This window comes from Dendrobates tinctorius, unplaced genomic scaffold (assembly GCF_039654945.1).
Source record: "Dendrobates tinctorius isolate UK_male_01 unplaced genomic scaffold, ASM3965494v1 ptg000276l, whole genome shotgun sequence".
NCBI lineage: Eukaryota > Metazoa > Chordata > Amphibia > Anura > Dendrobatidae > Dendrobates > Dendrobates tinctorius.
In genome coordinates, this window is record NW_027361943.1 from 3112928 (window position 1) to 3129148 (window position 16221).

Genomic DNA, 16221 nt, shown 5'->3' on the forward strand with positions numbered 1-16221 from the left:
GCACCTTTCCTCTCACTGACTGCTTGAGTGCATGGACAATGCGGTCTTTCACATGATGGTGGAGGGCTGGGATGGCTTTGCGAGAGAAGAAGTGGCGACTGGGTAGGTCATAGCGTGGTACTGCATAGGCCATGAGTTCACGGAAAGCTGTGCTTTCCACCAACCGAAAGGGCATCATCTCAAACGAGATTAGTTTGGCAATGTGGGCGTTCAAACCCAGTGTACGCGGATGAGAGACTGAGTACTTTCTTGACCTACTCATAGTGTCTGGGAGGGTGAGCTGGACTTGAGAGCTGCATATGGTGGAAGTAGCGGTGGACAGGGAGGACTGAGAGAGGGTTGATGATGGTGATGGAGTTGGTGTTCTTTCTGATGGCCTAGAATCAGTCTTTCGTTGATATAACAGTGGGATTCCCTGACTGCTGTGGTCTTGCAACGACACCTCAACATTTGCTGCTGTGCTAACCGGTGGGCTTACAGTGGGGGAAACAATGTAGCGTTGCTGACTACCTTCGTTGTGATCAGTTGCACATGTGGCACTTGAGGTTTGGTGTTGTGTCCACGCTTGCAAGTGCATGCTGGTTAAATGTCTAAGCATGCAACTGGTATTCAAATTTTTCAGATTTTTCCCTCGGCTAAAGGTCTTTGCGCACTTCTTAAAGATAACCTTGGCCTGATCATGAGGATTTTGTTCAAAAAAGTGCCACACTGCACTCTTCCTACTTTGGCAGACATTTTGCGGCCTAGCACGCTGTGATCTTTTGACCCTCTGGACAAGCTGTCCAGCAACTCTTTTGATGTTTGGAACCTGTCTTTGGAGTGCTCCGGGCCTGCCAGATAACAGCTGTTGCGATGTCGATGTCTGCTGTGGATGCTCCTCATCTGAGCTATTGGAAGCAGCACCCTCTTCCCCCAATGGATGCCAATCTGGGTCAACAACTGGGTCATCCATCACCTCCTCTTCTATGTCATGTGCACCTTCCTCTGTGTCACCGTGTATGGTGGTATAGTGTGCGGGAAGGGGCACCTGAGTCTCATCAGGGTCAGAATCTGGCTCTGTACACTGCGAGGACAATGTAGTGCTCTGAGTGAATGTACCAGCAGAATCATCCATCAGCGGCTGTGCATCAGTGCACTCCATGTCAGATTCATCTTGGCCTGGGTAATTCACCATTTCACTTGATAATCTAGGCATGGTATGTGAAAACAGCTCCATGGAGTAATCAGTAGTATGGCCTGCGTCATCCTTCAATCTTGGTTGGGGTGAAGGACACAAGGAAAGGTGTGGTTCACGAACATGAGCCTCCAATGACGACTCAGTGCTTTTACTTTTTACAACTGAAGAAGAGGAGGCGATAGAGCTGGAGGCTGAGTCAGCAATGTAAGACAAAACTTTTTCCTGATGTTCTGGCTTTAAAAGCGGTTTGCCAACTCCTAGAAAACTAAGCGTTCGAGGCCTTATGTAGCCAGACGATGACGCAGGGTCAGCACCTCCTGCATTCGGTCCTATTTTGCTCTTGCCACTACCATCAGATCCACCACCAACACCATCATTACCAGCTGCCAACCCCCGCCCAATTCCACGGCCTCTTCCACCAGCCTTCCTCATTTTTGGTAGAAATGTAGACAAAATCCAACAAACTATATAGTAATGTAAAACAAGGTACAAGGTGTCTATAGGACAGGGGAGATTTTGAATTTCTGCACACACTTTTGGACACTGGACACTTTTGGATTGTGTGAGGCCCACTGATATCTGAGCGCTATGTGACAGGCTCAATGGCACAGCTGTGACAAAAGTGACTAGAGGATAAGGGAGATTTTGAATCTCTGCACACACTTTTGGACACTGGACACTTTTGGATTGTGTGAGGCCCAATGAATATCTGAGCGCTATGTGACAGGCTCGATGGCACAGCTGTGACAAAAGTGACTAGAGGATAAGGGAGATTTTGAATCTCTGCACACACTTTTGGACACTGGACACTTTTGGATTGTGTGAGGCCCACTGATATCTGAGCGCTATGTGACAGGCTTGATGGCACAGCTGTGACAAAAGTGACTAGAGGATAAGGGAGATTTTGAATTTCTGCACACACTTGTGGACAGTGGACACTTTTGGATTGTGTGAGGCCCACTGATATCTGAGCGCTATGTGACAGGCTCGATGGCACAGCTGTGACAAAAGTGACTAGAGGATAAGGGAGATTTTGAATCTCTGCACACACTTTTGGACACTGGACACTTTTGGATTGTGTGAGGCCCACTGATATCTGAGCGCTATGTGACAGGCTCGATGGCACAGCTGTGACAAAAGTGACTAGAGGATAAGGGAGATTTTGAATTTCTGCACACACTTGTGGACAGTGGACACTTTTGGATTGTGTGAGGCCCACTGATATCTGAGCGCTATGTGACAGGCTCGATGGCACAGCTGTGACAAAAGTGACTAGAGGATAAGGGAGATTTTGAATCTCTGCACACACTTTTGGACACTGGACACTTTTGGATTGTGTGAGGCCCACTGATATCTGAGCGCTATGTGACAGGCTCGATGGCACATCTGTGACAAAAGTGACTAGAGGATAAGGGAGATTTTGAATCTCTGCACACACTTTTGGACACTGGACACTTTTGGATTGTGTGAGGCCCAATGAATATCTGAGCGCTATGTGACAGGCTCGATGGCACAGCTGTGACAAAAGTGACTAGAGGATAAGGGAGATTGGATTGCTTTTAAAAAAGCAGTTTGCGGAGCAGTGGGTAAACAGCAATGCCAGCCTGTCAGGAAGCCTTAAAAGGCAGCCCAACAACCAACACCACTGATACACCACTATATAGCCTCCCCTTGCACTGCACACACAGTGACTGGTGTGTTGTGCAGGCCAAATTGCTAGCAGCAGAAGCAGTTTTTTTTTCTTCTCAGCAGGACAAAAAAAAAAATTGGGATTGCTTTTAAAAAAGCAGTTTGCGGAGCAGTGGGTAAACAGCAATGCAGGAATGTCAGGAAGCCTTAGAAGGCAGCCCAACAACCAACACCACTGATACACCACTATATAGCCTCCCCTTGCACTGCACACACAGTGACTGGTGTGTTGTGCAGGCCAAATCGCTAGCAGCAGAAGCAGTTTTTTTGTCTTCTTCCCTGCCTAACGCTCTCCCTACAGAATCAGCAGCAACCTCTCCCTATACTAAGATCGGCAGAAGTAAGATGGCGGTCGGCGTTCACGCCCTTTTATACCCCCTGTGACGCCCACCAAAGCAAGCCAATCACTCGCATGCCCTTCTGAAAGATGGTGGTGACCCGTGCCTATGTCATCACGTTGCCCACAGTGTCCGTGGATCCTGATTGGCTGAAAAAGAGCGCAAAACAAACTTTTGAAACGCGACTTTGGCGCGTAAGTCGCCGACCTCGTGGCCGACCTCATCCTAGGGTCGGGTTTCGTTTCATGAAACCCGACTTTGCCAAAAGTCGGCGACTTTTGAAATTTTTCGACCCGTTTCGCTCAACTCTAGTCATTATCATGAAATACTGCCCTGCGGCCCAGTTTTTGAAGGGAGGGGATCATGCTCTGCTTCAGTATATCACAGTACATGCTGGCATTCATGGTTCCCTCAATGAACTGTAACTCTCCTCAGCATTCATGCAGTCCCAATCCTCAGACTCCCACCGCCATGCTAGACTGTGGGCAGGACACAGTTGTCTTTGTATTCCTCACTTGGTTGCCGCCCCACACGCTTAACAAAATCTGAACCAAATAACTTTATCTTGTCCTCATCAGACCATAAGACATGGTTACAGTAATCCATGTCCTTAGTATGCTTGTCTTCAACAAACTGTTTGTGGGTTTTATTGTGCATCATCTTTAGGAGAGGCTTCCTTCTGGGTGACGTATGCTCTGAGCACTGACAGACTGACTCCCACCCCTTTAACCTCAGCAGCAATATTGGCAACACTCACACGTCTATTGTGAAAAGACAACCTCTGGATACGATGCTAAGCATGAGCAATCAACTTCTGTGGTTGTCTTGTTAAACCGCTCTATGGTCTTGGCCACTGTGCTGCAGCTCAGTTTCAGGGTGTTGCCAATCTTCTTATAGCTTAGGTCATCTTTAATTAGAGCAACAATTCTTTTTTTCAGATCTTCAGGCAGCTCTTTGCCATGAAGACCCATGTTGAACTTTCAGTGACCAGCATGAGAGAGTGTGAGAGCGATAGCACCAAATTTAACACACCTGCTCCCCATTCATATCTAAGACCTTGTAACATTAATGAGTCCCATGACACCAGGGAGGGAAAATGGCTAATTTGGCACAATTTGGCCATTTTCACTTAGTGGCGTACTCCTTTTTATTGTCAGCAGTTTTAGACATTAGTAGCTGTGTGTTGAGTTAATTAGAGGGCACACTAAATTTACACAGTTATACAACCTGTACACTGACAACTTTACATTGTATCAAAATGTCATATGTTTAGTGTTGTCCAATTAAAAGATATAATAAAATATTTAAAAAGTGTGAGGGGTGTACTCAATTTTGTGTTTGAGAAACCAGCTGAGGACAATGTGACTAGTTTGAGGCAGGTCCCCAGTGACTTTCTCCCTGCCCCATATGCCTTGACTGACTCATCTCCCATATTCCCACCAATAGGGATAGACCTATTGGTCTATTGGTGGAAACAGTCTCTTGAACTAGTTATTCTAGTCTTATTGACCTGGAAGGCTCTTAAAAGTATGTGTTCTCTGAAACATTATACTCTAGTATTTCAGAGTAAAGCATACATAGCTGAAATAATAGAGCTGGTCTCTAAGGCCAAATTCAGATGTCTGTGAAATGACTGTGATACACTGGCAGGCTTTGAGTCTGCTAGCTCAAAAATTAACAGCCTCAGACATATATGAGGCTGTTGGATTTAGGTTAGTAGACTAGTGGATTGTCCATACATTACAGTTCACACACAGACCGTTTTTCCCAGACGGCTATGTTCGGCCAAAATCATGATGCCTGTTCTTCAGGCAGCATGATTCAGTTGTAAGGCTCCCTTTAAGTGTTATGTGACACCCCAGAGTCTGGTTGTCACAGTGACATTGGCTCCCTCTAAGGGGTAAAGTCATGCCTGGAGGCAGGAGGGGGCCCCCATGCCAGGTAACACAGATTAAATTACAATTCCTGCTGCAGGCCAGAAAGGAGAGCTTCCTTATAAAAGAGTGCCCTGTAGCCACACCCAGGGACGACACACAAAGTCGGCTAGGCTTTTTCCCACCAACCAAAATCCAGGTACAAGGACAAAGACAATTACTGGATGGCAAAGTAAGGACTGGTCGCTGCAGTAACTGTTATTGTTTCTTTTTCCTTTTCTGGTTTTGATAATTTTTACATTTTTAAGACTTTGTAGATTTTCATTAATTGTTGTGTTAACAATTCTTGTTGTTTCTTCAGTCCGGGAGTACTGAACTTCATTGGGGGGAATGTGACACTGTTGTCACAGTGACATTGCCTCCCTCTAAGGGGTAAAGTCATGCCTGGAGGCAGGAGGGGGGGCCCATTCCAGGTAACACAGATTAAATGACAATTCCTGCTGCAGGTCAGAAAGGGGAGCTTGTTGTGAGCTCATTTTCGGGTTTGCCTCTGGCTTCTGGTGAAGGTTATGGAGCTGGCTGTGCTGACAGAGGAGTAGTGAGTTCTCTATCTGGACTCCCTCTGTTGGTGAAGGGAGGTAATGAAGCTGATCTAAATGGCAGAGACCGGCCATCTGAGGAAGAGGACTGCAATTGGACATCAGGAGTTTCAGATTGGATTTAAGGCAGCCGACTCCCTAGTTTCTTGCTGGTGATTTTTCCTGACTGTGGCTCCTGGTTTCCAGTTTGGTTCCTGCCTTCCTAAAGCTAAGTTTTCTCTGCTATTGTTCATATGAGTTTTTGTCTGGTTTACTTAGTTTTTGTGTTCAGCCAGCCCTGGCTGAGACTGGGCTGAATCCCCATTTTGTCTCTGATCAGTTGATCTCTTTTGCTCTGTCTTCAGAATATACCTGAGTGCTGATATAGTGATTTTTTCTATCAGACGTGTTGGACATTCTTTTTGGCAGGGTTTTTTGCGTGATTGCAGACAGCAGCTTTTCTTTCCTGTCCTTTCTAGTTAGCAAGGGCCCCATCGTTTGCTCAGCCTATCTTTCTACCTGTGTCTGTGTTTTCATCTAGTTTCACCGACAATACATGTTGGGGGCTGTCTATTGCTTTGGGGTCTGCTCTGGGGCAGTTTAGATTTTCCCTTTCTTTCTTTAGGCTTATTTAGTTCTCCGGCCGTGACGAGGCGTCTAGGACCACCATAGGCACGCTCCATGGCTACTGCTAGTTGTTGTGGATAGGATTAAGGGTCTGCAATCCACTAGTTACCAACCTCTCCGGTTTTCTGGGCTTAGCTTGCTTTTTGTTTTTTCCTCCTCGGTGACTCATTCATAACAGGAGCTTCCTTATAAATTCTGGCCAGCAAAGGGGTTAGTGAGTCAGCAAGTAGATAGCTGAGAGAGTAAACAGGGAGTTGTCATGGAAACGAGAGCAGCTGAGAGCTCATGACATGACAGTTAGTCAGTTGAAGACGGGGAGTTGATCTGTGAAGAGGGAAAGGACAGGAGTGGAGAGACAAGATGCTCTGGGGACGATAAATTGTGTATAGCTGACCCAAGAGCGAAGCGCTGATATAAAAAGAGGATGCCAGAGTCCTAGGCTGAACAGGAGCTGTATGCCCTGACCGCTGAATCTGGAAGTACAAGGGACTGCAAGTTCCTGGGCGACATTGAACACCTGAAGGCACGGCAGCAGATCAAGATCCCGGGGCTGACAGTGAAAGGGACAGTACCCGTGATATAGGCTCACACTGTCAGCCATACAGGTTAGAAACCGTCACGCAAGAGGTCACAGCTTAGTTACAAACAGCAGGGACCCGAAAACAAAGCGCAGAAGGAAGGTCCCAAACCCCATGTGGTAGGGTGGATCCCCTGAATGCCTCCAGGCGAGCCGGAGTCAATCCATCACCTGTGTGTGGTACCCCGGATTGCAATGACTTGCAAGTAAAAGGTAAAGAAACCTGCACCTTTCTGTGTCCTTCTCTTATTTCTCTGCACCACAACGTTCACCGCCATCTGAACCAATAATGAAATATCTTTGCCCTGGGGCCCCCGCTGTACCCGTGGGGAGCTGAACCATTCTTTGCTGCGTCACCATCAGCCCCAGAGGACCAAAACCACAGTGTCGGCCACTCATTGCCGAAAACCACGGGCGGCGTCACACTTAAACATCACACATCTTTCCTCTATTTTATTACTGGACGCCCAGGGCCACGGACCAGGTCACTGCCACCGTGACATCCCCCATTGAAGTTAACGGGTCCGGTACCGAGTAACCTAAGGCCCTGCGGGGTGCTCCAGTTACACAGTGTCGATTCACATCAATGAGTCATTGCAATGCTGGACAGGTCCTCCAGAGCAAGAGATTCTCTTTACAGTTATTCTTCACTCTTGCCAAGGGAGGGGAAAAGACTGCCAGAGATGGGCGATTTGTAACCTTAATACAACTCTTGTAATCAAATTACAAAACTCTTCATGTGACAGTAGGGAAAAAATGTAGGGAAAGAGACCCTGATTTCAGCGCCGTGTCACTTCATTTAATGGGTGCAGCACAATCAGAAAGTTCTTAGATGCAGCATATAGCAGAGCTCAGAAAGCTAACCCTACCTGACTCGCCCCCAGAGGCCGTGGGGTACTCGGTGCCGGGCCCATTGATTTCAATGGGAGATGTCACAGTGGCAGTGACCCGGTTTGTGGCCTCAGGCAGTCAATGTAAAAGGGGTAGAGTGATGGGGATAAAGTTATTGAGATGATTTGTGACGCTACCTGTGGTTTCTGGTCAGTTTGGCCAGGGCTGCAGGGTTGCTTCTCTGGGACAGGTGGTGTGGTGCAGCAATGATGTTGAAGCTCCCCACAGGTGAAGCTGTAGTCCCAGGGCAGTAGTAATAGGTGTTGAGGGAAAGGGTGCAGTGCTAGGCACAGGGATGTAGCAGTGCTGAGTGGGTTGGCGCAGGAAGAAGGCAATGAGACAGCTGAGTGCAGTTCCAGTTCTTTAACTCACGATCTTGGCACAGACAGGTGCCCGCTTCAATGCTGTGGTCTCCAGACAAGGGGCTCAGCCAACTCCCAGGCAGATGGAATTAACCTTTCCAGCACTCCCCTTTGTGTGCCTGTCCTTAACGTCTCCTTTCTATCGCTTATCTGAGGTACTTGCAGTACTGAGTTACACTAAAGTTCCTCCTGCTTGTTGTTACTCAAACTCCACTCGCATGACAAGTGACTGTACCCTGCTTTGGGGACTCCATCCATCATGTCCGGGCTCACACTTAGGTTGCCACCGTGTCTTCGAGTCTTTTGTGGGAATAGAGTGGTCACAACTCCTAGTCCTCCGGTTTCTGCTGCAGGAACATTAGTTTCATAAACAGCCTCGGAGACCGGACTCCGGCCATGCGCTTCAAACTTGAGGAAGGGCTCTGCTCTGACCCTAGCCCTTAGTTCTCTTCTCCTTACGTTCCGCACTAATCTCTCTTCCTTATGATCAACTGAACTCTTTCTCCTCTCTCTGTTTCTCTTTCTTGCCTTTCTGAATCTCCTTCTCAATCTGATCTTACTTCCTGTCAGCTTTCCCCTCTTAGTGTCTCTAAGCTCCACCCACCACACAGCACCCTTCATGAACCAGAGCAACTGCCATAAAGGGTGCTCTGCTGTTCTAAGGTGTCTGTGCTGGATGTGAGTGTTGGAGGCTGGTCAGGTGTTCCATCTTACCTCGGAAGTGGGATACTACACCTCAGGAGGAGGTGCAGTACCTCTGTGGCGACTGAACCCTCAGGGGTGCCACACCCACACCACAGCTTTCTGTGTATATTGTGCATTGCTCGTAAGCTGAATAATGGCAGGCCAGGCAATGATAATCTCCTGCTGATACAACACTTATTGTGTGTAAACAACAGCACAGAGCCTAATAAGTGACACATCCCTGAAATCAGTGTCTCAGCTCCTACCTCACATTTCCATCAGATTACATAGCAAAAAAGCTGCTGATAGATTCCTTTTATTTTACTGTGGATTTCAATGTATATTTTCCAGTGAACATTAATCCCTGTAAAAATTAAAAAAAGAAAGTTGCAACATACAGATTATGCTGAAAATGTGAAAGTCAGCAATATGTCCTGTATATGTTTCAATGTGACAATACAAAAATGTTTCAAGAAACAATGGCTGGAAAGCATCTCAATAAAATAAGAGGGTAAAGGTGGCTTCACATAGTGTTTTTTTTGGGAAAAAAAACTGCAGATTTTTAACCAGGCTTTTGAGTCAAAGCCAGAAGTGGATCCAGAATGGAGAAGAATAAGCTTTTCCTTTTAACATCTCATTTCTTTTTAATACAGTTCTGTAGAAAAAAAAGGAACCTGAAAAACTCCCAAAAAAACTGCTCTTTCACTAAAAAAAAAATCAGTTTGCGTGCATAACACTAAAAAGAATGTATTTTACAACCAAGTAAATTTTGTAATTATTTTAAAATTTCTTTTATATATCTCCAGTTATTAAACACATTTGTCACAGGTTTATCGTGACAGAGAGGAGCCAGAAGACCGCAGCCTCTGATTTCTCATACTCAGGCACGGATTAGAAGCACTTCACCTTCATATTAAATGGTGTAAATTTCTTACGGCAGTGCAGGGGTTAATCTGCTCAGTTGAGAGCTCCTGGAGCATTAAGGATTAGGGATGGGTGAACCCGAACTGTAAAGTTCGGGACCGTACCAATCACATAGTGTTCGGTCACACGGTCCTGAACACGGGTTTCCATGGGAAAGCTGTTTTATATTTCGGGTCCAGTTTGGGCTGTAAAAAAACCCAGAAAATTAATAACCATTATAATTATACTTACCTGTCCAGTGACGCGTCCTACCGTCCCATTGTCTACCTGCTGCATCTGCTTCCGGGGCCGCTCATTAAGTTCTGCCAGTATTCACTGCACTCGGCAGTCTTTGGCTTTTTACGGCAGTGTTCATGCAGTGACGTCACCACATGAACACTGCCGAAAAAAACGAAGACTGCTGAGTGCAGTGAATACCGGCGAAGTTAATGAGCGGCCCCGGAAGCATATGCAGCCCGGAGACAGTGGGACGGTAGGACGCATCACTAGACAGGTAAGTATAATTATAATGGTTATTATTAATTTTCTGCTTTTTTTACAGCTCCCCGAGTCCCATCCTATATCTGTAAAGTCTGAGTTCGGGGTTCGGACGCAAGTTTGTGTCATCTCCGGCCCCGATCTCAAACTTTGCAAAAAAACTCGGGCAAACCCGCCGATCCCAAACATCGGGGGGGGTTCGCCCATCACTATTAAGGATCTCAGCTCTTCACTGTTAGCCACTCCCTTCTCCTATATAAACTGGGTCCTGGTTAGCACTCATTGTCAGAGTTAGCTTATGCTGCATGGCTGGAGGTTATTGGTGGTTGTTGTTGGAGAAAGTGTTTGCTGGATTTATCTATGACTTTTACTAGGTTTTGAGTGTGTAATAATTCCCTTTCTTCTCTTACTTTGGTTTAACCCCATCCTGCACTCCCCAGGTGCATCCTTCTATTACATGTGTGAGTTCATTATATGTTTGGCATTTTTAAAAAACACCTGTTCATATTACCTTGCTAGTCTGGTTGGTGTATTACGGTACGCTACTACTCCCATCTTCCCTGGGTGGAGAAGGGTACAGACTGAGGGCGGATTCAGGAACTAAGGCAAGGTACGTGGCCCCGGCATCTTCATCATCAGAAGTAATCCGTGGAACAGGGTAAGATTGATCACCCCTAGCGCTAGGGACAGGGAAGGAACCCCTGGTCCCGGAGCACATGACAACAGAGTTGTGACAACAACATATCTCCTTCAGAAATTACCTGGCCCTTTTCCTTGATGCAGCAGGAATATGGCACACCACATCTCTCCAAACTTGGATTAGCATCTCTGCAGTAAAAGTAAATGTTTGTAGACCAGTCTTTGTAGCTATTAGCTCCACAGCATTCAAACTTGGGTAAATTAGCCAAAAAGCAAAAATAACATAAAGATCAGTCAGACAGACAAACATATGCAAAAAGTAAATAACAATTTTACATGTGTCCCCCCATCCCCTAAAGAAGACAAATATTTCAGGCCGGAATATTTTACTGCAGTAAATCTGACATATTAAATAAACAAACTTGTCCAAGATGGAAAAATAAAGAAATGAAAAATGTATGATATTTTTTACAGCATCAATGAGGTGTACAGCACTACATCTCAGAAAACAGTGATTGGCTGCAGCAATCATTAGATCGCTACAGGAAAGTAAAAGTGGAGCAGCAGGTGATGTTGGAAAGGTGGGCTCTACCCAGTGATTAGAGGTTATTTTATATTTTCATGGTATTTTCTCCCTTAGCAGAAATAGCACAAAAAGAGGACTTAAAAATCCTCCAAAAATTAAAAAAAACCACAGCAAAAAGGCAGAGATGCTTACCTGCCCAGGCCTCCAAACAAATGCACTAAAAGGGTGCAGTGGACCCATGTAGTTAAGATGGCGGCAACACAGGTGCAAGAATACTGACGAGACAACCGCTCACATCCTACCAATCCATGGAGGGGGCGGTTGCTTGGTATATTAATGCACAATGAAGACTCTTTTTGTGCTATTTCTGTTTAGTGTTAGGACTCGTAAGAGTGAGGATCCGTGAAGTGGGTTAAAAGCTTGCGTATTTTGGCCAAAATATTAACTAATACATCGCATATTTTTTATGTGTTTTTTGCACTTTTTATTCAGGGTGCAGTTGGGCCCATTTGGTCTTGTAAACTGCAGTGTCTGTTCACATGGCATGCATTTTGATAGCGCTGGGCAGCCTGCCTGATCTCATAGAAGGGCGTAACTAATAGGCTGTTAACCTGGATGCTGTGCATTACCATAGTGTGAACAGTGCCGCATACAAGTCTTCATTGTGCATTTATATACCAAGCAGCCGCTCCCTCCATGGATTGGTAGGATTTGAGCGGTTGTCTCATCGGTATTCTTGCACCTGAGTTGCGGCCATCTTAACTATATGGGTCCACTGCACCCTGATAGTGCGTTTGTTTGCGTTTGGGCAAGTAAGCATCTCTGCCCTTTTACTGTGTTTTTTAATTTTTATTATCTCCCTTAGCACAAATATTTTCCAATCTTGCAAAACTTCTAGCCCCTTAACGACCAGAGGTATTTTTGGTTTTGCATTTTCATTTTTTGCTCCCCTTCTTCCCAAAGACATAACATTTTTTTATTTTTTGGTCAAAATGGCCATTTGAGGGCTTGTTTTTTGCGGGACGAGTTGTACTTTTGAATGACACCATTGGTTTTACCATGTTGTGTACTCGAAAATGGGGGAAAAAATTCCGAGTGCGATGAAATTGCGAAAAAAAGTGCAATCCCACAATTGTTTTTTGGGGTTTTTTTCACCATGTTCACTAAATGCTAAAACTAACCTGATTCTCGAGGTCATTACAAGTTCATAGCCACCAAACATGTCTAGGTTCTTTTTTTATTTAGGTGGTGAAAAAAAATCCAAAGTTTGTTAAAAAAAATAATAAATTGCGCCATTTTCCGATACCCGTAGCATCTCCATTTTTCGTGATCTCGGGTTGGGTGAGGGTTTACTTTTTGAGTGCCGAGCTGATGTTTTTAATGATACCATTTTGATGCAGATACGTTTTCTTGATCGCCCGTTATTGCATTTTAATGCAATGTTGTGGCAGCGAAAACAATGTAATTCTGGCGTTTTGACTTTTTTCTCATTACGCCATGTGGCAATCAGGTTAATTCTTTTTTATATTGATAGATCGGGCGATTCTGAATTGGGCAATACCAAATATGTGTATGTTTGATTTTTTTTACTGCTTTATCTTGAATGGGGTTAAAGGGGGGTGATATAAACTTTTATTTTTTTTTATATTTTTAAAAACATTTTTTTTTTACTTTTAGCATGCTTTAATGGTCTACATGGGAGACTTGAAGCTGCCATAACCCCATCAGCTCTGCTACATACAGGTGATGATCAGATCGCCTGTATGTAGCAGAATTACTGACTTGCTATGAGGGTCGACCACCAGGCGGCACTCATAGCAATCCGACATTGACAACCATAGAGGTCTGCAGGAGACCTCTGGTTGTCATGTCGACCCAGCAGTGACCTGTGATCAAGTGACGGGTGTCACCAATGGATGGATTTCCGGTGGGATTGCCGTAATTACATGTTAAATGCCGCTGTCATTTGAAAGCAACATTTAATAGATCAATATCCGCGGGTGGATCAGGCACATTTAATCTGTTGAAAACAGCTGAAATATGCCATGTCAGACGTGGTCTCACCGACGGAGCCCACATCAAAGGGAGGGAGTCCGACATTGGCGTACTATTATGCCTGATGTCGGAAAGGGGTTAAACGGTTTGATCACTAACACTGGGGAATGCAATTTTTTAGGAGTTAGGTCAGACAACTGTTCTTAATTAATTTTTGGATGCTGAATCCAGAAATGATCTCAGTTTTTCTCTATCACGTCAAGTTTTTGAACTATAGGATTTTTGTCTTCTCAAAAATATGTAAACTACTGTACCTAAAAAGTTTTTTTTTTTTTTTAAATAGTACAAATATGAACAAAAAATGAAATATATAAGAAATAGGCATGACAAATATGTTTTTTAACACTATCATGTTTTTTACAAAGGATATATATATATATTCAAGTATTTAAGGTAAAAATGTACATTTATAGCTTTTTCTGGAGTGTTTAACTTGAGGACAATCACGTTTGATGCTCCAGCAATAGTCAGCCATCATATGTACATCCCATCTACCCTGGTAACGGTCTTCCATAACCTTCAAATCTTGGTGAAATCGTTCACCTTGCTCATCGCTAACAGCACCAAGATTTTCTGGAAAGTTGGCAAGATGGCAATGTAGAAAATGTAGTTTAATACTCATGTTTCAACCAAGCGCTTTGTAGCTCTCCAATAGTTTCTGAACAATTTCTTTGTAATTACTTGCACGTGTATTTCCAAGAAAGTTCTTGACGACGTCTTTGAATGATAACCAAGCATTCTTCTCAAGATCTGACATAGTCCCGGTGAAATGTTCATCTTTGATGAGCTGTCGAATTTGTGGACCATCAAACACACCAGCCTTGATTTTTTCAATGGACAGTCCAGGAAGTGCCAACATGATGTACGTAAAACAGTCGCCGTCAGTTGGCAATGCTTTTACAAATTGCTTCATGAGACCTAGTTTTATGTGCAGAGGTGGGAATAGTATATTCTTCCTGTCAACAAGTGGCTGATGTAGAATGTTAGGATCTCCAGGTTTAAGACCAGATCTTGGAGGCCAATTCGACTCAACCCAATGCTTTTCTCGAGCTCTGCTATCCCACATACAGAGAAAGCAGGGATACTTTGTGTACCCACGTTGCTGACCAAGAAGGAAGCAAACCATTTTAAAGTCAACACACATGATCCAATTGTGTGTGTCATATTTCAATAACTCAATAACTCTCTTTACATCTCCATGTTCTTCACGAAGAGAGACAGAATGCCCAATAGGGACTGCACCAAATAAATTGCCATTGTGTAGAAGGACACACTTAAGACTCCGCTTTGAGCTATCAATAAACAGTCGCCATTCATTTGGATTGTACATTGAAAGCCCTAATTCTCGTAGTAAGCCAGGAATATTATGGCAAAACACAAAACCGCTGTCAAACCGAAAGTACTGCAAAAATGTACTTTCTCTAGTACAAAAGTATGATACCTTCGCTCCTTGTTCAAGTAACTGTTTCTCATTCAGCCTTGATGCTAGTAATTCTGAAGCTTTTTTTGATAAGCCCAATTCACGTGCTAAATCATTTAACTCGTGCTGATCAAATCCCTTACGAACTGAATCCTTGTGAATTTCAAATTCTGCATCATTGCTGTCACTGTGTTCGTCAACATCACTCAGAACTTCTAGAGATGGTAGCTGTTCGAAAACTGGCACTGGAATTTCAGCTGAATGAGGCATTGGTCTGATAGCTGACGGTACATTTGGATATTCTATTTTACTTTTATTTTTCCTGTTAAATCCTGATGTTTTCACTAAACAGAAGTAACAGTCTGTGGAATGACTTTTTTGCTCTCTCCACACCATGGGGATACCAAATGCCAACTTTTCACGTGTTCCTTTGGTCCACATCCGTAAACTCTCGACACACTGCTTGCACACTATGTGAGGGGCCCATGGCTGATCTTGAGTTTTACTTTAAAATATGCAAAATATGCTTGTTTGACAAATGCACTGATGTTTGCCCTTTGAACTGGAATGGTGAAAACACCACAAATATAGCAGAAGGAGTCAGGGTTGTTTAGGCATTTACGACGAGAGGAAGAAGGAGCAGACATGATCTGAAACAAAGGAAATATGTACATAAGTAAATAAAACACTGAGATGGAAAGTTACAAGCTTTGAAAACTAACAAAGAAAAAAATCATAAAAGATATATAAATTACAACTAAGCGCCCAATGTAAAGAGAAAAGCTATCACAAATCCTATTTATTCCTACTATGATACATTTTTTGTGTAAAGATATTGATAATTATGACGTATTGGGAGCTGTACACACCTTTCACCACACTGTCTCAGTTGTGACTACTCTTACAAGTTGCCACGTAGCTCTATATGAGTCGAATTGTACTCAGATAACAAGTCTTATTACAGAAATCAGTGCAATTGCGCTTCTATGACAGGTAAGTTGAGGAGGAAAAACTTGACGTGATAGAAAAAAACTGACTACATTTTTGGAATCAGCTTGCCAATTTTAGTATAAACCAGCTCAAAAACCTAACTCAACAGAAAATTTTTTTCAAATTGTTCCCCAGTGAACACCTCCCCCATCAGTAGACAAGCAGATTTGTAATTCTCTTTTATTACAATACATTATTTTAAGGCTCCATTCAGACATATTTTTCTTGTATGTGACTAAAATGGAACAATCTCAATCACTGTACTGAATCAGATTTTCATCAGTGTATGGTTAGTTTTTAACATCAGTAATTTATCAGTTTTTTCATACCCCGCCCCCAAAACAAAAAAAAGGTAACATCTAATTCCTGATGAAGGATTTTTGGGGTATGTAA

General features: G+C 43.9%; 1 protein-coding gene across 3 annotated transcripts in view; it reads right to left on the minus strand.

Moving 5' to 3' along the window:
- LOC141072566 (tetraspanin-33-like) overlaps positions 1 to 16221 on the minus strand; it is a 156956-nt gene that overhangs the window by 42815 nt on the left and 97920 nt on the right. For 2 of the 3 annotated variants that reach the window (XM_073559845.1, XM_073559844.1), the window contains one exon: positions 10960 to 11088. In XM_073559845.1, coding sequence (XP_073415946.1) covers positions 10960 to 11088 — 129 coding nt within the window. Of the gene's footprint in view, positions 1 to 10959; positions 15489 to 16221 lie in introns of all 3 variants that reach the window. The other variant, XR_012226701.1, reaches the window with a different exon arrangement.